General features: G+C 35.4%; 1 protein-coding gene across 1 annotated transcript in view; it reads left to right on the forward strand.

The window, feature by feature from the left end:
• LOC128680553 (dopamine receptor 1-like) overlaps nt 1–25,694 on the forward strand; it is a 63,109-nt gene that overhangs the window by 30,087 nt on the left and 7,328 nt on the right. Inside the window, exons 2-7 of the mRNA XM_053763777.2 lie at nt 16,978–17,121; nt 18,035–18,122; nt 19,413–19,593; nt 20,183–20,311; nt 21,239–21,484; nt 23,716–23,963. Coding sequence (XP_053619752.1) covers nt 17,092–17,121; nt 18,035–18,122; nt 19,413–19,593; nt 20,183–20,311; nt 21,239–21,484; nt 23,716–23,963 — 922 coding nt within the window. The 5' untranslated portion in view covers nt 16,978–17,091. The remainder of the gene's footprint in view (nt 1–16,977; nt 17,122–18,034; nt 18,123–19,412; nt 19,594–20,182; nt 20,312–21,238; nt 21,485–23,715; nt 23,964–25,694) is intronic.

Raw genomic sequence — 25,694 nt, forward strand, 5'->3', positions numbered from 1 at the left:
TCCCTTGTAGTTAACGCCCAAGATAGAGTCCATGGCCGATGAGACGGTTAACCAACATCCAGAGATTACTGCCCAGCCTCCTGACGTCCTGTCAAATATAATATTATTATAGTTTTACAAAAATCGAAACAAGTAACAAGCTGGAGTAACAAGACGCTCCATTTTGAAAGATTTTTATGAAAAAAGACAAAAGACTCTTTTTACTTTAAGCAAAGACTAGATATAACTAGCAATCTGTATTAATTAAATATTTTTTCTAGTCGACAGACTGCTAGTTCAAACTTTGAAACGATATTAAAAATGGCTAGAATTAATATATCCCAGAATGAAGTTAATTTTTCTTTAGAATTTAATAAAGTTAACTTCAAATTATATTCAGTGAATAGGATTATAGACTATTGGAGTGGGTTGCACCAGTCGACTTTGACGTTAACTTTAACCTGCGCAGGAAAACGCAAAGTACGCCATTTTATCTAAACTTTAAATTCTGAGAATAAGTTTGAGATTTAGGTTCATTTCGAAGTACACGTCAGTAAATTTTTCCAAGAAAGCATCTTAATGTTATAAAATAAAGTCATTATATTTAAATGCTTTATGTAGAAATAAAATCACATTGCTGAATTATTTATTTCACCATTTTTAATGTTTTTTTTTCATAATATTGTAAATTTATGTATTGAAGAAGGATTTTGGATATTTCATATTGAAACATTTTTTTTATAATTGATAAGGTTTTTTTCTTCAACTTAATACTAGACTAGCAAATGATATAACAATATGGAAAAGATAATTAAGTATTTCCCTTAAAAAATGTAAATTTAAAAAATGTTACATTTTCTCAAATAAAAGAATAACAAATGCCTAAACGAAGACTTTATTCAAATCATACGAATACGAAGTAAGAATAATTATACCTTGGTAATTTCCTGGCACCGAAATTGTACAACATTTAATTAAAGGTTGGTACATCCGAAGGTGGCTGTCAAGTGTGAAAAGATTATCCAATTATAAAGGGTGGGCTTTAGGAATCCCACCCTAATTTTATAAAGCTAATAATAAGGTACTTCAAGTATGAAACGACTGGTTGTTTCATAGAATTGCGACGAGTTTTGATAACTTTGAGTTAAGACACTTTAGACGCCTGTTGACTTCTTACGTACACAATGTATTTAAAACTTAAGTTTATTAGATTCCTCTAGACAATTGGATTTAGCCCTCCGATACGAGAGAGTACAAGATATTTACTAAGAATATTTTTAGGTAAATAATAAATAAATATATAGGGACAAATCACACAGATTAAAATCACAGAGTAAGTTCGAGACTTGTGTTACGGGATACTAACTCAACGATACTTAATATAATATAGATAAACATCCAACACCCGGGTTAATTTGAAAAAGATCATTTTCATCTTGACCTGACCGGGAATTGAACCCGGGACTTCCAGTGCCTCGGGCATGATGACAACTAGGCCACGGAGGTCGTCAAGGTGTTATGTTGTTTACAACAATTCTTCTAGTTGACTAACTAGAAGAATTGTTTATTAAAATTATTAATAATTTTAAAATTAATAATATAAATGTTTCATTCGGCATTTCTTCTCAGCAGTAGCTTTGAGGAATATCATATAATTCAAAATTTGGCTTAAAAAATATCTGTAAATCTCTTACATAAAAATCTTACAAAATTATCGCTATCCGAACACAACTTGCTATAAAACTTGGCGAACCCCAGGGTTGCATCCTATGTCCACTGCTACACATGTACTGACAACGCGTAACGAATATAAAGAAAGAAAACAAATTTCCAGAGTGGAAAATTTGTTCAAAGCTGTGTGTTGGGCGAGAAAGTGCATTGGCATGGAAGGAACTTCCACTAGAGCGCGCTGTGAGGGCCACGGATCCCATTCTGTAGGCGCATCGATCTTCTGGTCGTGTATTTATGTGTATCTAATCTGTCTCGACCGTCTGTGACAATATTAACAAATTATGATTTATCGTTCACGATTACGTATACGGATATGTATCAAAAACTACTTTACTCAATAGTAAAATATGTACCTACGACACCAAAAGTAATAAAATAAACAATAAAGCCTCTTTATTTTCCATATTATTTATATTTCGTTCACTATAAAACTTTTTATCTATACTATTATTATAAAGAGGTAAGCGTTTGTGTGTTTGTATGTTTGAGGCGAGTAATGTAGTAACCAATTTCGAAAATTCTTTCACCTTAGAAAGGTACGTTTAAGATTGCTATAGGCTATATTTTATCTTGAAATTCCCGCGGGAGCAAGCCCCGGGCAACATCTAGTAAATCATAAACTAAGATTTATAGAAACTCCTCCTCCGATGTTTTAAAGCGGTTTTGTTTATCTTTATATACTTAAAATTATGTAAATCAAAATTTCGTGTCACAGTGTCCGTTGCCATATAACTCCGAAATGACCGATTTTGATGAATTTTTATTTATATATTCGGTAGGTCTGAGAATAGTTAATTTTTTATGCCACCCGAGCGAAGTCAGAACATGCCGCTAGTCTAGTTTTATAAAATCTTACAATGAATTACTGAGAATATTGTTTGCCAAATGCGATATTCCTTTACAGTTTAAATAAAATACCTCACGAGTAACCACCGTCGCTGACCTTAATCCGGTTATCCGTTCTTTTCGCGTCCCTACTACTGTGTTATCGATTTTGACCTTTTGTATATATAAATAGTTTAACTTAAAATCTGGTATAGATTTCGTTGCGATACGTTGCTTAGAACCCGAGATATACGCAAATAATTTTAAACGCGGGAGAAGTCGCAAGCAAAAGTATTTTTTTAAGTAAATATTTTGAGTATAGCTTTGTTAGTTTAATGAAGTTACTTGGCGTAATGCGTTACTGCTGTAACTTTGACTATAGCCCTTGATCGGTTTTCACGAGAGGAGTAGAAGCCGGCTCACGCTATGTTTTATGTTTTCTTTCACTCCCAAAACAGTATGGAAGTCAAACATTTGTAGTAATGTTCGAAAAATCGTAGACATTTAAATAAAAGAGATCAATTAGCATTCGAATGAGCTGTCCGCAGCTCAGTCTCGTTCACACACATATTAATTTTAATTGGCTACATCGATTGCCAATTTGTGGAGTTATTACCTCGTGTGGATGTTCATATTCGTTCACATTGTGGTTAATATTATTTTTATTTTATTTAAAGACTTTATTGCACAAAATTTATATACAAAAGGTGGTTTAACGCCATAAGGAATTCTCTACCAGTAAACAATTAGACCAATTAAAGTTAGCAAGATGGTACCATGAAGTACTATTTCGATACATATAATAAAACTGAAGAAAGTCAAATTTATACATTGTATATTTTTGGAAATTTTTACTGGAATAGACTTATCTAAAGAAAAAGATAACAAATCTGCAATTGGAATTTTTGTCTGTAATTATATAATATAAGACCTATTTATATGAAGTTTGGTATGAAGGTACTTTTATGCCTAATTGACATCTTAGATACGATACAATCATATAAATAAAAAATGTGTAATTTGACTAAACTAATGATTCGCCGAGAACCGATTTTTCCGAAATTGTTTGTACACATCCAAACATCTGCTAGCCTCTATTTGCTTATCATTGATGTTATTACTAAACATCGAAATAATAAAGCCTTTATTGCTGAAACTAAAAAACAAAATTTTTACAAAACATTTTTTACAACGCTTTACCCAGCTTCAGCATGTTCAGTGACACATAGCTCGCTTCCATTATTTTCTGTCAATTCCTTGTCCAAGTATTTTTTCTTGTTTATATCATCCACCTATCTTTTAACTTATTTCCGTCTCCTTCTTTTTCCATTTGTTGGTTGACATTCTGTTATTATTTTCGTCCATTTCATTATGTTTTCTCTAGTCAATCATGTGTCCAGTCCAACACCATTCCAACTTTTTTATATTTTAATGTATATCTTCTACTAAAGTTATTATTCGAATAATCGTTTCTATCCTAATCTATTCGTAATTGTAGCATTTTATGTTGATGGAAGATTAAGGTGGCAATCAATTATCTGTTTTACAGGCAATTCCAAGACTAAATGAATCGCTCCCTCGAATGTCTTACTTAATGACCCGTTTACAGTATAATAAGCATTGCTAGCTATAATCATTGCCTATTAACAAACACAATACATATATTTTTTTAAACAACACAATTTACCGAATCAATCAATTTAAAATCAAGAATTTACTTGGACGCAAACTCAATCTGTGAGATTTGTACATATATATTTATTTATTCTTTCTTTCTTCTGAATGTATTCAAGTTGCCTAAAGGTATCTGACGTGACTTTTGTGACTACCTACCGCGTCAAATTACAAGTAACATACACACTAGTGAACTTAAACTGTCAACAAGTGTGCAGGTTTCCGCACGATGTTTTCCTTCACTGGAAGCAAGTGGTGGTCTACGTTAATTAACGTGAATTAGATTGGAATACAAACTTATGTGGTGCGATTAGGATTCGAATCTAAGATTTCGATTACAGGCGAACGTTATTCCCATGGGGCTACGTGAGTACGTAGCCCCATCATAAAATCATATTGATGCGAAATACATAGAAGCAGAGAGTTCTGCTTCTATGTATTTCGCATCAATATGATTTTAAATGTATATCACAGTAAAATGTATACTAAAATCGAAAACTCATACTTTAATATAAACATCATCTAAACTTCTTTTGAAAGTTTGAACAGTTAAATGACTATGTACTTCAACAGTCCAAAGTTCATCACCATCTCGATTTTATACTTGCGATGACGGTTATGTAAACTTGGTATAACTATCTTACCATAAATGCGATGTAAGTGGTTAACTTTCTCAACTAAACCCAAGTATTGAACCGGGCAGAGTTAGTTCATATCAGTACAGCACTCACCGCTAAACTCTGATAGGGTTTAGTTTAAGTTCAATGAAAATTCCAATGAATGCTGATTATATTTTACGAGTTTTCATCTAAAAATGTTATTCCACACTAATATATAATATCACATTTTACCATAGGAAAGTCGTGTGTTCAATCGTAAAATGTGTCATTTATTACCTCGTGGTAAAGAATTTACGTACATACGAACTATTGTGTCTCGATTCTGCGTGATCGATGCGCGAGAGGTGGAGAAGAAAAAGTATGAAAGAGGACCCTGCATTCCGACGCTATATGGCTGTGGAAAACACAAAGATAACGTTCAGATCAGAGAGAGAGAGAGATACATGGTTAAAGGTATTCTTGTATAGTTACGTAAACAAGTCTGCAACCACTACTGATAGAGAAAAATAACATCAAAATTGATTAGCTTAGATATTTTCCTAAAAAAATAATACCGATATAAAAACAATAACTAATGTTCAAGATTCTCTTTCATTGGAGTGTCTCCCGGTTGTATTCACGCCTGTAATGCCCCGTAGCCCTGATTCTAAAACACTAATGATGTGGTTGTCTAGATATAAAATTTTGAATTCTAGCAAAATAATTAGATGCACTAGTCAACTTTGACGTTAACTTTAACCTGCACAGAAAAACGTAAAGTAATAATAAACGTAAAGTAGTAATAATTGTGTCTAAAAGTCAACGGCGCGCAGGTTATCAAGATCAAAGTTAACTGGTGAAAATCACTAAAACTGTTTCATATTTCCGACGAAATACAGAAATGTATTTTTTCGTTATCGTTTTGTAAACAAACATACGGACAGCCGACAGCTTGTCACGCTGTTTGATTCCAGAAATTGAAATACACTTGTGATTTTGTTTACTCAGATAAGTATTTGTATGGACAAATGATTATTTATTTACTTTTCCTGTACGTGCCCAATAGTAATTATTTCTTATCGATTGTATTACAATGGTGTCAGAATTTATTCAAGTTGCCTCGGCATTTGAAATATGGAACCAAATCTAGTGGCAATATTTAATTGGAAGGCTAGCCCGATCATTAAACACCGGCATTCAATTGACGCTTAGACCTATCATCAATTAAAATAGCATCAATCAACGTTTAACTAGTTGGCTTGTTTTCCTTCACCGGAAGCAAGTGGTGGTCTATGAAAACTATGAGCCAGATCATAGTTAATCAAACTCATGTGGCACGAATAGGATTCGAGTCTGGGACCACAGGTTATATAATACTTCCAGTACTGGGACTTTTCGATCCACTGGTGGGCCTCTTAACCATTACATCACCACCGCTTCAAAATAGCCTAAACATATCTTAATTATTTATCTACAAATAAAATAATTATTAAACTTTTTCTTTGCATTGCATCTACATTGTAGTATACAGTTTTATAAACTAACTATAATCTAACTAACTATAAATACACTCTTAACAAAAATAAGTGTAAAATAAATCCTGTCGGGCGTTATGCTACTTTATTTTCTTTTTCACAATTTGCCAATTAAAATATATGCTTAAAAACATCGTAACAAAAAATGGAATACTGCACGATTTATTCAATTTTAATTGGCATTTACTTAGAATCCACTACATTTGGACGTTTATTCCAAAGTAGTCCTTATGTACCGATAACAGAAGCTAAATCAATGAATCCAGCTGCCGGCCGTGTAGCACCTACGATACGGAAACTCGTGCAAATAAAATTTCACACGTTGTATTCTTTTTGTGACCAAACTCGAAGTGCTAACGATTTCAAAATACTTCGTATAGAAACGAAAAACAGTGATTTTTTTTTCCTTTTAACATTCATATTCGTTAGAAAAGGAAGCAAAAAATTTGAAAATTTATTTTCAAATGTGAATTTTAAAAGGAAAAAATTTTGCTTCCTTTCTGACGGATTTAAAAAAAAAGAGAAGGTTCTCTATTCGTCGCGACCTTTCCTTTTTTGAGATCTTCAATTATTATTAGAATTTGTTCAAAAAATAATAGTTGTTTAGAGTAAATAGTTATTTGCCGTGGGCCAGAGTTTGTACATAATGAAGCTATACTTCATTGTGACATAAAAAGCGAAATTATTCAATCTTTTATCACACAAAATACTAACGCAACAACAACAACTATACTACGCAACGGGTTGCTCTTTGGTATTCACCAAAATATTATTATTACGACAATATTCATTAAAAATATAATCGTCTAAGCACACAATTCTTATTTTATTTCAATTTGGACTTATGTCAGCTCCACGTTGTCATCGAACTTAGACACATGCCAACGCGAATGCGTGAACATTGTGTAGTTAATATGAGTGCTTTTATTTACAACAATGAAAGACCAGCAATATATTTGAAACGAAAGTTTGGCAAACATCAATCCTTGGAACATTTTTTCCCAATTTGCCTCCTAAACTGAGGCGAGGTCAAAATTATTTCCTTTTGAAGTCGACTAATTCCTAATTACCTTTTACCATTACCTAAGGTCGGTCGATGTAAAATCTCATAAATATTATACCATTATGATCCTAAATTGAAAAGTAATGTATTTGCAAGCTGTCGAGACTTCTATAGAGGTGTCCATAAATTTACAGTAGGTAGCTATAAACAGTTGAATGGCCTTTTTATTGTCGGCTGTAAAAACTCTCTTATTCAAAAAGTTGATTTTCTGTCAATGATATAGTTTTTGTGGAATTGTTTTTTGAAGCCATCAGCAGCCAATATAATGTCACTGCTGATTAAAGGTATTATTTATGGATGAATATGACCGGAGTAGTCCATCCCGTATTTGTCCCGTGAGTATGGGTCACGACCACGCGGGGCCATTGGGGATTGATGGGCTTAACGACGGCAAATACAGCCGGGACTTAACGTGCCTTCCGAAGCGTGATGCTCGAGATAATACATTTGTGGTCATCCATCTAATGAATGGCTATTGCAAAAGTGCGTTTAACTTACGAACCGGTGCAAATGCGCCGGGCAAACAATTGTTTAAATGAATTTGTTATACATGTCACACATGTATTTTTAACTTATTTTTGAGAATAATAATGAGATGACAAAAATCTGGAATCGAGCGGGAATTGAATTGAACCCGCGCCCCTGTCCATTCGGGACAGTGGTTAAGAGCAATGTCCCGGATAGAAAGAGCGCGGGTTCAATTCCCGCTTGATTCCAGAATTTTCTCATCTCATTATGATTTTCAAACAATTGTTTATCTATTGTGTCTCGATTCCGCGTAATATTCAGCCTATCAGCTGGAAGATAAAATATACTTATTAAGTAGGATACCTCACAATCCTTACCATAAAAACGGATTTTTCCCTGAGGCAGATCTACAATGATCGAAAAACAATAGAGAGCATAATGTATGCGGGCACACCGTTTTATTTTCCCCACTTTATCGCGATCCCTTGCTCAAATTACCCGAGACTTAGGGTAGGACACCCTTTATGTGGATCGGGGATGATAGAAAGAATATACTTACTTTATAGCTTTAGCCGACTTTAGGAAATATCTTGTCGTGCTGTGTTTATGCTTCTTCTTTTCGTGTGGAAAGCATGTGACAGCGAAACAAGTGAAATTTATTTTATTTTAAAATGTTATTGCACAAAATTACCTACAATGATGTATAAAAGTTGGAGTTAACGCCATATGGCGTTATCTACCAGTGAACCATTAAACCAACAAGAGATAGCAAGGTAATATAATGTAACTAAAAAAACAAAAGGAACTTCCTATCAATCAAATCGTGTCTTTCCAAAAATGAGTTACCTCGATGACTTTATGTATGGCTACTGAGGTATTATGTAATCTGTGATATGGCTGACATCAGGTCACGCCGTGGTGTTTGTGCTCTCAGGACAAACAAGCAGATAAACCATTGTTTGCGGAGAGACACCTCAGACACCACAATTGCATGTGTTTTGGGTCATGTGAATCATCAGGCACGCCCTCAGGCATCCTCCTTTGTGGCTCTAACAATAACCAATTTTATAGATCATTATTTGGTGCTTTGTTATAGTGATCCAACTTCACTAATAACAATTTTAGAAGCGGTTGGAACCGAAAAGACAAGGGGTTCTAACCATGAAACATAAAACACGTAGCACGTCAATGCGTCCACACTGTCTCTCTTTTCTACACGATATGGGAAAAAAGAGACAGCATGTGGACTTAGTAACGCGGTTTGTGCTAGTATGTTTGCTGGTAGGCCTCCGGAAGTAATACTGATCGATACTGAAATTTTGTCCGCTAAAAGAGTCATGATAAATTAAATTGATCTTGAGATTTCATTCTACAAAGACACATATGAAATGGTGCCACATCTTGTTTGACCAGCAAACAACCCTCTATTTTTATTTATCTCCCCGAATCCCGTCACCGACACGGCTTACCCCCGACTACCCCTTAGAGTGCACTTCACTACATATTGCAAGGACAGGAGTAGGGTTACACACGCCACACAGAAATGAGGACATTTAGAAAATACATTATATTTAGGTCTAACTTACGATATATTGACCCTAAATAATGTAACTGACTATGCCTACAACGTGAGGGAAAATACTTTTATATATTTCTTTTATCTATGGAAAATACAATGATGATGTCTAATAACTGCTCTCTACTAAACGAATTAATAATTTTGAATTTAAAAAATCTTATTTAAAATGTATTTCGTACGACCGCTCCCTGCCTCCCACTGAACATGGCCATGCTAACTCATTCAGTGACAGTATAGTTACCAGGTCGATAAGGATGAAAACCGCGTCATAATTTCTCGAATGCACTGCGGTTGAGAGTTAGCGCTGACTATTTTTTTTAGTAAAGTTCTGTGTTAATTTGGCTTTGCTGTAAAAAACACGTAATATATTCTATCAGATCTTCGCATCTGATTGAATTAATTAGATTAAATAATATGGAAAATCTAAGATTACAATCGGACACAAAATACCAGCCGACCAAATGGCAACCCTAGTGTTAGGTCACTTTTCTACATTTGTGCTGGATTCCCGCCTTCATACATATTACATGTTCATTAGCATTATTTTAGGAAAACTCCCGAGTTTTTTTAACATTCGCATATTTAACATAATTGGGTGTACTTCCGTACATTATGATTTGGAATTATTAGCTTAACTACTTTTAAACAGCTGCCTAAAAGAGAAGTATTTATATCATACTCGCACCTATGTTAGCAAAGGTAATGTATGTGATTTTTAACTGACTTCAAAAAGGAAATACATTATATTATTAAGTATGACTTGTCATCTTCTCTTTCTTTCTTGTGTTATGGCTCCATCATACGCGAAAACAATGATATTTTCATTTATGTAATAACACTGCTTGCCTATTTAGATCCCAGCTGAAATGACTCAACGTAAATTGCGTTTATGCAAATGACTTCGTAACTCATCGTTAAATAAACTAGCTGCAATGTTCGGTCTACATATTATCAAAATACATCTATTTTGATGATTACCTAATTTTATATTCTCTAACGACAGACAAACATGCTCTTAAGTTAGGTTTAGATAGAAGATATATATAGATTATTAACTTACTAAAAACACACACAGAACCCCCTGTGCAACTACTAAGCTTACTAAGATCCAGCCCTGTTATTCATAAAAAAGTTAAAGCACGTTTTAATCCAAAGTGTGTTTTGTCTCGTTTTGACAATGCCAAATTTTGTAAAATGCGGTAGTGACAAAACAAAACAGGGCAAGTTACTAAATAGGATAATTCAATTGGCCCCAATTGGCGCTCATCAATCCCAGAAATCCTCACACTTTCCCGCTGTCAAAACGTCGGGAAAACTTAACTTTTTCTTAACGAAGTTTTGACATTTCCTTCTAATTGTACGAAAGGTCTGCTGGAGTGCGGATTGTCAGTGTTTAAGATAAAACTTTTCTCGTTTACACTTCGGGGACTTTATAGACTATTGAAATTACTTACGTACTCTTTGACGGAAGATTTCTTCCGAATTTTTCTGTACATTTGCCGGCTGATTTACACGTGTTACATAGAATATCTTTTATATTAAAATAATAATACACCACAACAATCATTTCTTTCACAAAACAAACTACTTATGAAGTAGCATAACTTAGGAAGTGAAAACAAAAATAGAAAAACTAAATTGTGACACAAACAAGAAAAATACACATTTAAACTAATATGTTTCGCTACAAAATTGCAGTTTCCTAATACGAATACTCTCTTCTGGCTGGAAGGCTTACTGCAGAACCCTGAAATGAAGCTAGTTTTTTCTGACCCCGTCTAGTCCAATAACAGAAGTGAGGGTAATATACTAAGGTTAAATCTGTTAATCATAGATATAGAAATTGCATGTTCTTTGTATAAAAAATCCACATAACTTAACACAATTTAAAAGCAAAAAGCCATGTCTTTAATGAATTTTCATGAAATGTGATCTTATTATTTACTAAGGATAAACCAAGCAGCTTGACCTAGTCTCGTAAGTCGACCTAAGTATATTTCCGTGTAACACTTACTCAACTGTTATAGGCACCTTATTTTTAACTCGTTGCATCCCGGAATTCCGCTGTCTTAAGTATTAAATAATGAATTGTATTGAATATCGATATCTAAAAGTTATTTACCACATTGACCAGAATATGATATGGTTTTACGCCGAGAAAACTTCCGTCTGTCCGGCGCCCGGTTTATGGTATATATGTTGCAGCTAAACCTTGATGTGCGGCTATTTACCGTTAGCCGACTAAACAGGTTTAAAAAAGCTATGACCGGGTACACCTAGGTTGATGAAGAGTTTATGAATCAAACTATATATTTTTAGATGAAAACCGTACCAAAAACCGTCCATAGTTTTTGAGTTCGTCGATTTCATACAGAGAGACGCGACAGGGGGACTGTTTTTTATAATAATATAATTTTTGTACTAATGTAAGGCTGTCGAATAACGAAATATGAAGATTTTATCATTTATTATCTACTTTTACGCTCAAAAAAACACACGCGTCGAGAAATATCCGATAAAATATTCTTTGAAATGCTCATAATTTTACCTGTCATTTTATTCAACACGTATTTGAGTAGGCATAATCTGTCATTGTGTTTCCATTTGCACTTCCGTTTCCACCTTTCAGATTTCTCCTTCCTGTTGAGACGTTTTGTAACAAAAAAAAAAGATAGACTGAAATATGAAAATATTTTTTCATTCAATGAACGATGAAACATTACGTTATTCGAATTTGGAATAGAACGTTTTTCATCGTAATGTCAGGCGGATGTTTTAACCACCGCCAGCAGCCGGCACTCGTCGGTCAATAAGTCTATTTTTACCGAGACAAATAGCACAGTTTGTGTCAAATAGTTCTTCCTACTGACAAATTAGTAAAGTAACAAAAAAAGTAACTACGGGATACAATTTTATACAGCAGAGCGAGGGTTTTATGCGACAGCTACACATGTATTGCCACCTGAGTTTGTATACCAATCTGACTCATTTATGTATCTTCTTTACGTGGTTGCATTTGGGGCTATGACGCCGTGAAGCGTATATGACAAGCCTTAGAATTTAGAAAATTTGTCTGTGAATTTTGTGAAACCAACGGTCGCCATTAACGCTCTTTTGGACTAAATTAATATCTTTTAAATTATATCTTCCATTAACATCGGCAAAAGTCCAAATGCTATGTGTATTGAAGACTAGTAAAATTGAAATGACATAAATAAGGAAATACCACTGTGGGTAATTAAATATCATATAATTTACGATTATGTATGCAAGAATTCTAATCGTAAACATTCATAGGTACTTAAAGTTATATATCTCTAAGAGTGGGTTGCATCGTCACATTTGACGTTAACTTTAACGTGCGCAGAAAAACGTAAAGTAAACGTAAACTCTGTCTAAACGTCAGCGGCGCGCCGGTTTCGTCAACGTCAAATTTGACGATGCAACTCACCCTAATTTATTAGGGTGAGTTGCATCGTCAATACCTACCTACTAGTAAGGTAGCATGAAGAAACGAAGCAATATACCTCTATAAACTAACATAATTACTTACCGATCACGTCTTTACCTTTACGGGCTGAACAGTGCTCGAAAACTTGCTTACTGTAAATCTCAGATTCACAAATTTCTCTGTGTCTTATCCTAATTAATTACAGATCACGTCTTTACCTTTACAGATTCATAAATCTCTCTCTCTCTGTCCTTATCCTTCCTTGTTTCGCGAAGTTTTCTTGCGGCTGTGACGCCTCGAAGCCCTAGCCGAAGCTGAGATTTCACACCAGCCACCTGCCTGACATCAACCGTCTTAGGGAATGCTATTGTTACCAGTTTTGAAGATTTTAAAACCTTTAGTCGCCTCTTACGACATCTACGAGATGATATGAAGTGGTTTATCCACATGCCACATCTCTGACTCAACAGGCAAACATCTTGCATATGAAAGAATATGATTATTACAAGAAATTAAAATTCGCCACTCAATACCTCTCAATATAATCGGTTTTTCCTTAAAGACGAAATTCTCGTCTTCAAAAATCTCCTAAAATTCCGTGCAAAGAATTTCCGCTCCTCATAAATACTCGTAGACGTACGGGTTGTCTCGAGACAATTTTTATGCAAAATTATTCGATGCTGTTCGTCGATAAGCACACTTAGAGATGGGTAGATTGATTTGGATAATGGGAAAGAATATTGTCTTTTTATCACGATTCCCAAAAGGCATGGAAATAATGTAACAAAAAAGTATTTAAATATTATTATAGAGACAGATGATTTGTGTAAAAGACAGCCTTTGCGTGTGGTATAACCCACGTAATTAATTCCGAAATACTTACGTTGTTTGTCTGTACGTTTCACTGAACTAGGACAAGATGATAAAATGATGAACCTTTTCACTAATGGTAGGTTAAGTTCGATCAAATAAATAAATATAAACGATAATAACCTTACTAACGGCCCGCCCCGGCTTCGCTCGGGTAAAAACATAATAAATTATACCTTCCTAAGGCCACGCTATCTATAGGTGAAAACCGCATGAAAATCCGTGTAGTAGTTTTTGAGTTTAACGCGAATAGACAAACAGACACGGTAGAGGAATTTGTTTTATAATACTTAAGGATAAGGATAAATAAACATGTCTTGACGCTTAAGCCCTTCTATAGCGTGATAGGGACCGACACTGCTTGGCATTACTTCTCAGCTGTGGTCGTTCTGAAATGCCAGGAGACCTGATCCAAGTGAATAAAGCATGAAGAAGAAGAAACATATATTGCATAAAGTTTCCTCAGTATCGTGAGTACACATAAACAAAATGACGCCAAGTAACGCATGGGTAAACAAAAAAGTTAATGTTACGATATAATAAAAAAAAGTTTGTGTCACGTTTCAAACTCTGCTTTTACGTACCCGAGTCTTACGTTTATGAGACATATACCTACATACAGGTACACAAAATGATTTACTATAGAGGCATGTATCTACATACAATAAACCACGAGTTATTTGTACACTTCAACCTAAAATTGCTTAGACTCTTCAATTTCAACGTAAAGGTGAGGGCAAATATGAATGAATATTATGAACGAATTATTTATTGTTTGATAATTTTCATATGAATCGTAGACGGATTCGTCGAGATAAAATAATTAATTGTAATTATGGCAAAAGCAAGAAGATTTTATTTATATAGAATGTTTTGTGTATGATGTATTTAGGTAATGTAATTATATGTAAACTAGCAGCCCGTCGCGGCTTCGCTCGGGTAAAACCATAATAAATTATACACCTGAACCTTCCTTAGAAAACACACTGTCGAATGACGAAAACCGCATGAAAATCTGTGCAGTAGTTTTTGAGTGTATCGCGAATAGACAGACTAACGCAACAAAGGGACTTTGTGTTTTGTAATTTGTAAGTAATGTCTTAACAGTACTAGTATTGTTCGCTCGTTGAAAATATGTGTATATTCTTTTGGGAAATAAATTATTTGAACCCAATAATAAATCGAATTCTGTCGTTGTTTAGGAAATATTTGTGTTATCAACCACTTTTAGCGGCTTAGATTGACTACATAGATAACAATCCATAATAAATCTACTTTTTATATATTCTTCCTTTCGAATAAACATGATAAATTTATGACAGTGATGGAAACGATTAGGCTTGTCGTTTGGACAAGCCTAATCGTTTCCAACAAGAAGTTGAACTAAATAATTTTGGGCTATAATAGGATTTAGGGTCTACATCTATGCTTTGTACATACTTATATAGCCTCAATATGCTAAATTTTAGGATATATAATTTAGGATGTATAAAAAATAAGTGACGTGATAAAAGTACTATTAGAATTATTTAAAGGTTCATACATAACACACCCTAGACTATACGAAAAGTTTGTATGGAAAAAGCCTCGAAAAGTCAGGGTGTGTGTTCATGGCTTTATTTACCACCAGTGCTTACCTTAAGGGCGTGTACCCACATGAAAATTGACGGATTTACCCCTCTATGTGATGCTTTCACATATAAGGAGTGTGTAATGGGATGTTGGTGCGCGGAACAAACTAGCGAGAGTGGATAGACAAAGCTTTGTACAATACGGACTTAAGCTACGCATGCATATCTGATGTCTACTACCTCCGTGGCGTAGTGGCCTGTCCGCTATCTGGAGGTTCTAGGTTCGATTCACAGTACGGGCAAATATTTGTACTCTGACTCAAATGATATCATTTCATACGCGATCGTTATAGCGTAGGATGACGAATGCGCCATAATAGTTTAATTTCATTTTTTAATTTTCTTCCGTATCACAAAAAACGCAGCTGTTTTTCTTGCGTTGATATAGGTAAGGCTGACATTAACAGAATGGCAACAATTGTGGCCTATGTATGTGTAGAGGGGACAAAAACAGTTTAAGTGTAATCAAAATTAAAATATTTTCAGATTGATTTATTAATTATTTTAATAATTAATTAATGTAGGTGACGTATAGCAGAACTGAAAGAAGAAAAACTGACGAGCTTGAAACTGGAGGAGCGCACTTAAATTCGTGGCTCTTCTATCACTAAAATTGGATTTCAAGATGCTTTATTTCTGCATTCACGGCGTTTTCAGCCCTGGTTAGGTTACGACGAATTTACACGAGGGTCGGAATAATACAGGCATTGGAATCTTGAAGGCTGTGATGAATACGGCATCTCTAAGGTGTAGCTCTTAATATAATGCAGTACTTACGTTCTCGCGAAAAAAGCCGTCAAAACTTTACTGCTGTTTTTGTTTGTGCAAAAATCCGTGTACCTACGGTTAACATGTTTCTTATTATGCTCCTTAGGCTTATTTACATTTCGTATAGACGTTGGTTTTCATATTTTACACATACTTATATTAGGATTCTTAGGCTCCTACTAATATTAGGTATTAGTTGTTCGCCGCGAATTTAGAACTCGCGTACACAATAAATTTTTGATGAGTTCATTCACCATTTCACACACAAGTTTGTAATCAATCAGGGTGCAGGTTTCCTCACCGGAAGCAAGTGGTGGTCGATGAAAACTACTACATATGAGTCAGATGGGTATACAAACTCATGCGGCACGAGTAGGTTTCGAACATTTTCAAGGACCTCTCGGTTCACTGGCGGGTGAAGTCAGTGTGTGACGAGAGGAGTGGTCGCATTCCAGGGCGAAACCAAGCGTCTTTATTTCTGTTTTATACCACTATGTACTTAATAAATACGGGTAATATGTGCTGTCTCCTGCAAAAGTCTTCCCGCCTATCCTAAATAAATTATAATATTTGATTATTATTATTATCCCTGGTGCGCAGTGTGCGGGCCAGCACCAACAGCGTCCTGAGTGTGGTGTTGCGCAGTCTCCCACGGAACTGTGCAGCAGTGACAGATGGATGTTTTGTGTTTTTTTTAATTTATTTGTATTTACTAACAATAGGTTAAGGTTTCATTGTTACTAATAAAAAAATGGACTTATGGTCTGAATAAAGATATTTTATTATTATTATTATTTGTTCTAGAAATGTGACCGCCCCTCACAATGGCGGCGCTACACATCGCCTGGTCTTCCCGGGAGACGTTCCTGTTGAAGGTGGACACTAAGACCTGAACCATGACCAGACAAACAGACTAAAATGGAGTTCGCCTCTATATTTCCTACAAATGTAAGTTACACTTTAGTATACAGGTTTAGTTTGAAGTTTGGGTCGTTAGGCGTTCGAGACCGCAAGCACTTTAAACATTGGTGAAATATTTTTGACTAATTACATTGGACGTAACATTGTCATAACATCGCAGTCCCAAACGCCTTAGGTCTCGTTAGAAAGGTGTATTTTCAAAGTGCGTTGATACACTGGATTAGAACAAACTTCACATATTTTTATCCATAAATTTAATTTACATCCTCCCTTCTTGACAAAAAACATATATAGTACGTGGAAGTGAAATCAACCCCCTGTTCAAATCGGCTTCAAGGGTTTAAACAAAAGCTTCTCAACTGTGTTCTCCCAAAATTGTCGTACAAGCCGGCTTTGTCGACGACTTGATACGGGCTAAACTCCGTAAGATGCAAACACGTGATTCATGTAAATAATATTCAACAAAGACGGATTTTGTTAGATACAAATTGGCAAAAAGACGGTGAATTTTCATATAGGTATCCTTTTACCAAAGAGGTAAGCATTTCTGAGTTTGTATGTTTGATTCGGGTAATCTCCGAAACTACCGAACATATTTAAATTTTTCACTATTAAAAAGGTACGTTGTCCAAGATTGCTATAGGCTATATTTTATCTCAAAATTCCCACGGGAGCGAAGCCCCGGGCAACATTTAGTCTGCTATAAAAGTGCTGACGATATCCAAACGTATATTTCCCAAACATAGCTAAGAAGACTCTCGATTAAATTCAAGCTTTCAAATAAAAACAACTTGATCAAAATCGGTTGAGCAGTTTGGCTGCTACGATGCCACGGACAGACATAGAGATGATAGTCACGTAAAATTTATAACTAATCCTTCAGTCGTCGTAGGTTAAAAAAAATGTGTTGTGTGATTATGTATGTATGTTTTGTGTGTAGGTGGCGCTAGAAGAGAATGAGACGACGGTGGAGTTCGAAGATGGAGAAGAGCCGGACGCGGTGACACTGCTCTCTATACTGCTCGTCGGTTAGTGTGCTATTTTTAAACAACTTCCAAAAAAAGGAGAATGTTATTGGTTATATATTTACAATCTCGGAGGCGCAGTGGTAAAGTGCTTGCCTCCCAACCGAGAGTTCTCGGATTCGATCCCCGGTCTATGATGGAAAAATAATATTTTTCTTATTGGCCCGAGTCTTGGATGTTCCCGTAACACAAGTCTCGAACTTATTTTGGAGCTAGCTCAATCTGTGTGATTTGTCCTAATATATTGATTTATTTAATATATTTATTTCAACCGTGTTCAACTAATTTATTTCAAAATTACTGCCAACTTTTAACATCGTATATGCTCAATATTGAATAACTTAACTTGCTGTTGATTGTACTAAGTGGGCACTAGCTAGTTTCTTTCATAAAAACTAAAAAAAATAAGATAAAAATAAATTAACTTTAATCTGTGACAGTCTTCAAGTCTTGTACACGGAAATTAAACCTCTTGGACCAGAGTGGCATTCTGTCCCGAGAGATTAAATATTAACTCATATTTTTAATTAAATTTGTCTCAACTAGAGTTGTGCGGCTGCTATTTTTGACCGACTTCAAAAAAAGGAGATCTTTTATAATGTTTCATTTTGTTCATGTCGATTAGGCGGACTTTAATAATTTTTTTAATAAATAAAAATATATTGATATCGATAAATAATGCGTATATTTTCGTTTTTAAGCTTGTTTTTACACGAGTGGAAAATATTTGACTACAAACCTACAGAGTGATTAGGGTATGTTTACATCTCAAAGTTTGTCAAAACCGCAACCTACCGGTTACTCACCTCATATTAAGTATGTTGCGATATGAATTTTAATGGAGTCTTATTAATAAATAACGTACTGCTAAAGTGAATTTCGCGTGCAGAATTTGTTAATCGGGGGCCCCAGCAACAGCCCCAACTTGGGGCCAATTCGTACTAGTTAAAAGAACTATTTTATCTTATCCTTCTCAGACCAATTTAGAGACATATTTTTTAGTTTTAGGAAGGTGACACGAAACTGATATTAGTTACCAAACAGTGAGATAATAATCTTCTCTTGTAACTGATTATCGTCCAAGTTTGTAACTGACACGAAGCAATAAAAATAATTCTTCTCTCCCAAGTATAAGGTACCAAACAACGAAAAATAATTCTCACCTTGTTAGTTAAGTTTTGGTTACCAAAGTGAACGATGGGTTATTTTTGTCACGCGTCTAACAGTCTAACAACGACGACAATAACAGTCAAAAATAAGATTTTTGTAAATAAATTGTTGTTTTCTTGGCAGGCATATTCCTATCGCTCCTAATATTCCTGAGTGTGGCGGGCAACATCCTAGTGTGCGTGGCGATCTACACGGATCGCGGTCTGCGACGGATCGGCAACTTGTTCCTCGCGTCGCTCGCCATCGCCGACATGCTAGTTGCCGCTGCTGTAATGACATTCGCTGGTGTTAATGACTTGCTTGGGTAAGTTTTCTATATTTTGTCATACTATTTCCCGTTTTTACCATATCACCTCGGCAACATGTTCTTAGCGTTGCTGGCCTTCGCCTACATGTTATGACATTTGTTGGTTTTAATGACTTGTTTGGGCAAGTCTTCATCACATTCTTCATTATTCTTCACAATGTACTGTCAATTTCCTTTTGCATCAAAATCTATGTTCTGTCAGCAAAATCCTAATCTGCTAGTTGCCGCTGCTGTCTGCTAATATCAATTCGCTGGTGTTAAAGACTTGATCGTGTAAGTTTCTAAATTTTTTCGAGGGGAAGGACGTAAAAAGATTTATTCAGGTCCCGCGAAGGCCGTGTTTGTTAGTCGGCCCTGCGCTTTACCCAACAGTCAAAATTAACAAAGTAAACCCTGGTTTCTTAATTTTTCTCCTCCACTACGCAAACTTTTTGGTATCCTTAATAGTCAGACCAATTGCAAGTGTCTCATCGTTGACGACATCAAGCCAGCACTTCTAATGTTTGCCCCTTCTGCCAGGACCAGAGGGATGGATGTCCTTTTATTATGTACATGTTTATCTACAACTAGTATGGTATTTGTCCAGGTACTGGGTATTCGGCGAGCAGTTCTGCGACACGTGGGTAGCCTGTGACGTCATGTGCTCCACCGCGTCCATCCTCAATCTGTGCGCCATTTCACTCGACAGATACATACATATCAAGGACCCTCTCAGGTATGACAACACCACTGTATTTTAACACTATGAATATTTACACGATTGGTTTTTGTATTCGTATACAGAGTGTAACAAGTTGGGTAATATCTTAATATAAGGATGCTCTTTCCTAGACTATTCACAATATTAAATATTGAGAGAAAAACTAAATATTGCAATAATCGTTAAACATCTCGTCGTCCTAAAAATTACCCTTTCAGATCGTACGAACATACACCTAACATATTATGAGATCTTGAATTGGTCCTTTGACATCAGATAGACGATCTTTCTCATTGTTATCACTACCATCTAAATGTAGGTAATATTATAAGTTTATCTCCTTTATTTTTATTAGAAATGTACCTACAAATTGTTTGTTCTTAACAATGTACCTACCGAATCTTAATAAAAGCCAAACTTGTTTAAATTTTCCCTTTTACCTGTATTTATAATAACATATTTCTATAAAAATATAATAACTCGCTATGTAAATGACTCATAGTTAACATCTATGTAAGGAGACTACAGAGAAAACCTTTACCTTCTGTAGTAAAAAACGCATTTCTAAAATTGAAATGAACATCATTCTCCGCCTATCTTTATCCCACTTTGTGAGTTTGATACAGCATGTCAGCCTCCTATACTTCTCCCAGTCTGATTGTCACATTCCTCGTTGCCATTCCTATCTTTACTAAACGCATTTCAGCCATCTCTTCTTCGGTCTTCGTCCACTTTTCTACCAATTTACCTATATCCTGTACCCATTATACAAAGTTAGCTTCCCTTCTCAGAAAATGCCAAAATCTGGTGCTACGTTCCGACTTCCCCTCACACATTAATTCCTTATCCTATTCATCCTATCCACACATCCATCTATGAACTTAATTGAATAAATAATTCAAAAATACAATTTATTTGTTCTAATAAAGAATTATCTTTCAGATACGGTCGCTGGGTGACACGGCGCGTGGCCATCATCACTATAGCCATGATCTGGATATTAGCTGCCTTAGTCAGCTTCCTGCCCATCTCTCTAGGGCTCCACAGACCTGACGAGGAAGCTCTAGCGACGCAGCGTCCCCCGCGGTACCCCACCTGCGCCCTGGTCCTGACCCCGACATACGCCATCGTGTCCAGCTGCATATCCTTCATACTGCCGTGTATTGTCATGATCAGTATATACTGCAGGTGAGATTTGGCAATTATCATCGTTACTTAAGCTGTAGCGGGAACTAGGTGCTGTGTTTGATCGCCGCAAAGTGAATATATACCTGACAGACCTAGCGTGATGGCTGAGAAACCACACGACTTTGACGGCGTCATATCAAAGGACGTATTTATGCATACTTACTATCTAACTCCAAAGCCATTAACGAAATGTAAGCGCATTTTGCGCGTGCCCTCTAGGTATCATATTCGCCATTTCTTTGTTTCAACGAAATAATTACTTATTCAACGCATATTTATAACCGCGACTCCGTCCTTTCTTATTAAAATACTATGTCCTATTTAAATATAAAAAGAAAATTCTTTGAGTAAATAAATGAAGAGATAAGAAATGTTAGGATTAGGATAAACAAAGCAATGTATAGTATGGAGTTGCCGGTACTAAAAAGTGGGTAACTGATTAAAGTGCTTATGAAAAATGGTTTCTTGAAATACAGAAAGTAATTTCACAAAAAATATCTTCACATGTTTATTTTTTCATCAATCGACAAATTCCATTTGTATTCCCGAAACCAGCATTTTAACCTGTAATAAAAAATAAAGCATGTGATTTCAATGGAGGGAATTGAAAAAAAAAACAATTTATTATGCGAAAAGCAAAAAGATTTCATATTCGTACAAATAATAAAAATGTTTCGATTGGAAAATCCGTTTCACATATTTTACCCCGCTGGACCGGGATGTCAATTTTTTGTGTTCATAAAATATTAATTTTAATATTGTAAGGTTCTGTTTATACTTCTTGATTCTATTGAATTGGAATACAAAATATGTTGTTGTCCAAATACATGTGGAATAATATGATAACACAATACATTAATCGAAATTCGAAATTCATTGTACCTTAATAAAACTTATCATATTCATAAGTGGTTTTGTGGTGGACGTGGTATTAGTAAGTTGGTTCCGCCTAGAATAGGCTCACTACATATTCTGCCATGCTACGAACGAGATGGCTAAAGGACACATAGCCTAGACAACTGATAGGCAATATTAATAGTATTCTCAAGGAGGGTTTTCGTCAAGCACGAATTTTTAGGTTATTTTTATGCTTACCCGGGCTTTGCGTCATAACCTCGAAAGTAACAGGGAACATGCCGCGAAACAAGCTAATTCATAAACACTTATTTCTCCATATCGTAGAATCGAAGATTTTGGCCTATTTCACAACCTTCTACCCTATTAAACTGCTGCATTGTCTATAAACCTATATCACCTCCAGCTGCAATTTAACAATCGTTTCTAGTCCACCAATATACAGTCGTATAAATATTACCCGACTATTGTTAGACAATTCTGACCTAGAATGGCTGAATTGACCTATTGTGTTGCTTATGCCGTAATGTCATCTAAATATCGTCCGACTGTTCTGCTCTAGATCTTGTAGTGAACTGAGTATTGTGTACAAGATTATTGAAAATTAATAATAACCAAATGTAATTAATAAAAACTACAAACTCCACTACAACATTATCGTCAATATTAAAATTTTACGAAATTGGTGTCTTATTTAATGAATAAATATGAATATATGAAATAAACAGAAGCGGCTGGAACATTAAGCGATTACCCAATAAATATAATTTTATTGGTCGATCAAACTCTGGAACTTTCTGGAGCGTTCAGCAAACTCCCAGTTGATAACCCTCAAGACGCAGAGTTGCTCTAAATAAATTCTAAGTTAAATTAATTAATCTATGGATTTCAAAGGATATTGATAAGTTGTACGAGTAGGGTTTAGATTCTAAATTCGTATTCTTTGATTGAAAAGCGTTTATGATTAATGTCTTAAAGAATTGTATGTTGTAAAGCAACCGAAAAAACGCATTATCTAGCAGGTTAGTTTATCTGTCACATTACAATATGATATTTTATCAGAAAGTGATGAAATAGGCCCTTTATATTATAAATGCTAATGAATGATTGAATGAATCACGCAAACTCTACAAGACAGATTGATATATGGGTAAAACTGAAAGAAAATTGTAGCGATAGTTGTATGAATGTTTGTATACAAACAAACATTTATGTTAGCGATAACATATAGGGTACTATCCCAAAAATCACACGAGATCAAAGGCAGTTACTATCAAAATAAATTAAAAAAATATATTTGTAATCTTGACTATTCTCAAACCCAATTACAGACCAGTCTCGTCGATATCACTCACACAATTCGTTTTCTCCCTCAGGCTCTACTGCTACGCGCAGAAGCACGTGAAATCCATTCGTGCCGTGACCCGGACCGTGCAGTTACCGGACAACCGGACCAAATCCGTCCGGACCAGGGTGCACACACACGTGCACTCGTCCCCGTACCACGTGTCTGACCACAAAGCGGCCATTACTGTCGGCATCATTATGGGGGTGTTCCTCCTCTGCTGGGTGCCTTTCTTCTGTGTCAATATCGTGGCTGCTTTCTGCAAGACTTGCATACCTGGTACGTATGATTTCCGTGCTTGTAATGATTTTTTCTGTGATTCTGTCAATGAGGTGGTGGTGAGAGGTCCCAGGTTCGAATGCTACTCGAGCCGCGTGAGTTTGTATATTTTTGTAGAATTTAATAAAATTGCTATTCATTGCATTTACAACACTTAATGGCCCACACAAAGCACTAAATGTATATAGTATCCAACGAATACACACACGGGCACACACACTCAGAACCGAAGACATATATATGATAACAAGTTCAAATGTTTGCGCGCGCAAGGAATCGAACCCAAGACCTCTAGATAACGGACGAGCGTGGTGACCACACGCCACGAAAATCGTCTTTTTTATTTTCTACCGGTAAAAAATATTAAAGTTTAGTATCTGTGAGTAACTTGTATGTCAGTGTTAAAATTGAACCGTAAATTCCCTTTGAGAACGCTTTGTGCTTATTTTTTAGTTTTTGTTTTCTCTTTTACGTCGAACGCCTGTAATGAGCTGCTAACGAACTGTAAACACGCCTTTTGAGAATACACCCCCTATTTTGGCAGCTCAGCTCGTTTAAACATAATGGACCTACAAAGTGTATAGAGCGATACTGATCTTTTGGCGCGTAAACTTCGAAACTACATGTCGGCATACACGTTGGCCAACTTATCTGGCCTGAGTGTGTCACTACTGGTTGAATTATAAATATGGATTTTCAAAAAGAGTCAAATTCCTCCCGACCAATTGATGTGGTAGGTAACGAACTGTAAACACGCCTTTTGAGAATACACCCCCTATTTTGGCAGCTCAGCTCGTTTAAACATAATGGACCTACAAAGTGTATAGAGCGATACTGATCTTTTGGCGCGTAAACTTCGAAACTACATGTCGGCATACACGTTGGCCAACTTATCTGGCCTGAGTGTGTCACTACTGGTTGAATTATAAATATGGATTTTCAAAAAGAGTCAAATTCCTCCCGACCAATTGATGTGGTAGACTGCAGCCTTCTCACTATAAACACATGAATATATATAGTCACACAGTATACATACATATAGTCCATATAAACACTATAATAGTAGGAAACACGAAGCGGAGCGAAACTGTGGATCTTTTAATACTAGTATAAACTTTAATAAGGTTTCAGAGATAATAGAATAAAATTTCTTTGAAGATGAAAAATACAAATTATACGAAACGAAATGATGATAGTTTCAATTTGATTTGTTTTTAAAATTGATATAACAGTGCTATTTTCATTAAAATAAGACGAGTTTCAATTAATTTTATGTTTTCTCAGTAAATCAATGAAATAAATTATATTTTCTCAGAGCTGGGCGAAAATACCTAATGAAAATTTCATTTAGACAATTGCTTTATGTTCTTACTATTTCGGTATTTCTTTTTATTCTGTCGATAAACTAGACTAACGGTATATAAACCCACGCTAACTTCTATAATTAACATCCAAATACCATTAAATGTATTAATTACAAAGGAAGTGGTGCTCCAGTGATTAAGATCGTCCGCTTGTGACAGTAATTTCCCAGGTTCAAATCCTACTCGACTGCGACATGAGTTTATATACCAATCTAGTTAGATTCAGTAGTTTATATCGACCACCACTTGCTTCTAATGAAGGTAAAAACATCGTGAGGAAACCTGCACGCTAGTTGAAAATTTACGAAATGAAGAAGGAAATGGCAAAATAATGCAGTGGACATTAATATTAAGAGAGAAGGACTCT

The sequence above is a fragment of the Plodia interpunctella genome, chromosome 24 (genome assembly GCF_027563975.2).
Source record: "Plodia interpunctella isolate USDA-ARS_2022_Savannah chromosome 24, ilPloInte3.2, whole genome shotgun sequence".
Classification (NCBI taxonomy): domain Eukaryota; kingdom Metazoa; phylum Arthropoda; class Insecta; order Lepidoptera; family Pyralidae; genus Plodia; species Plodia interpunctella.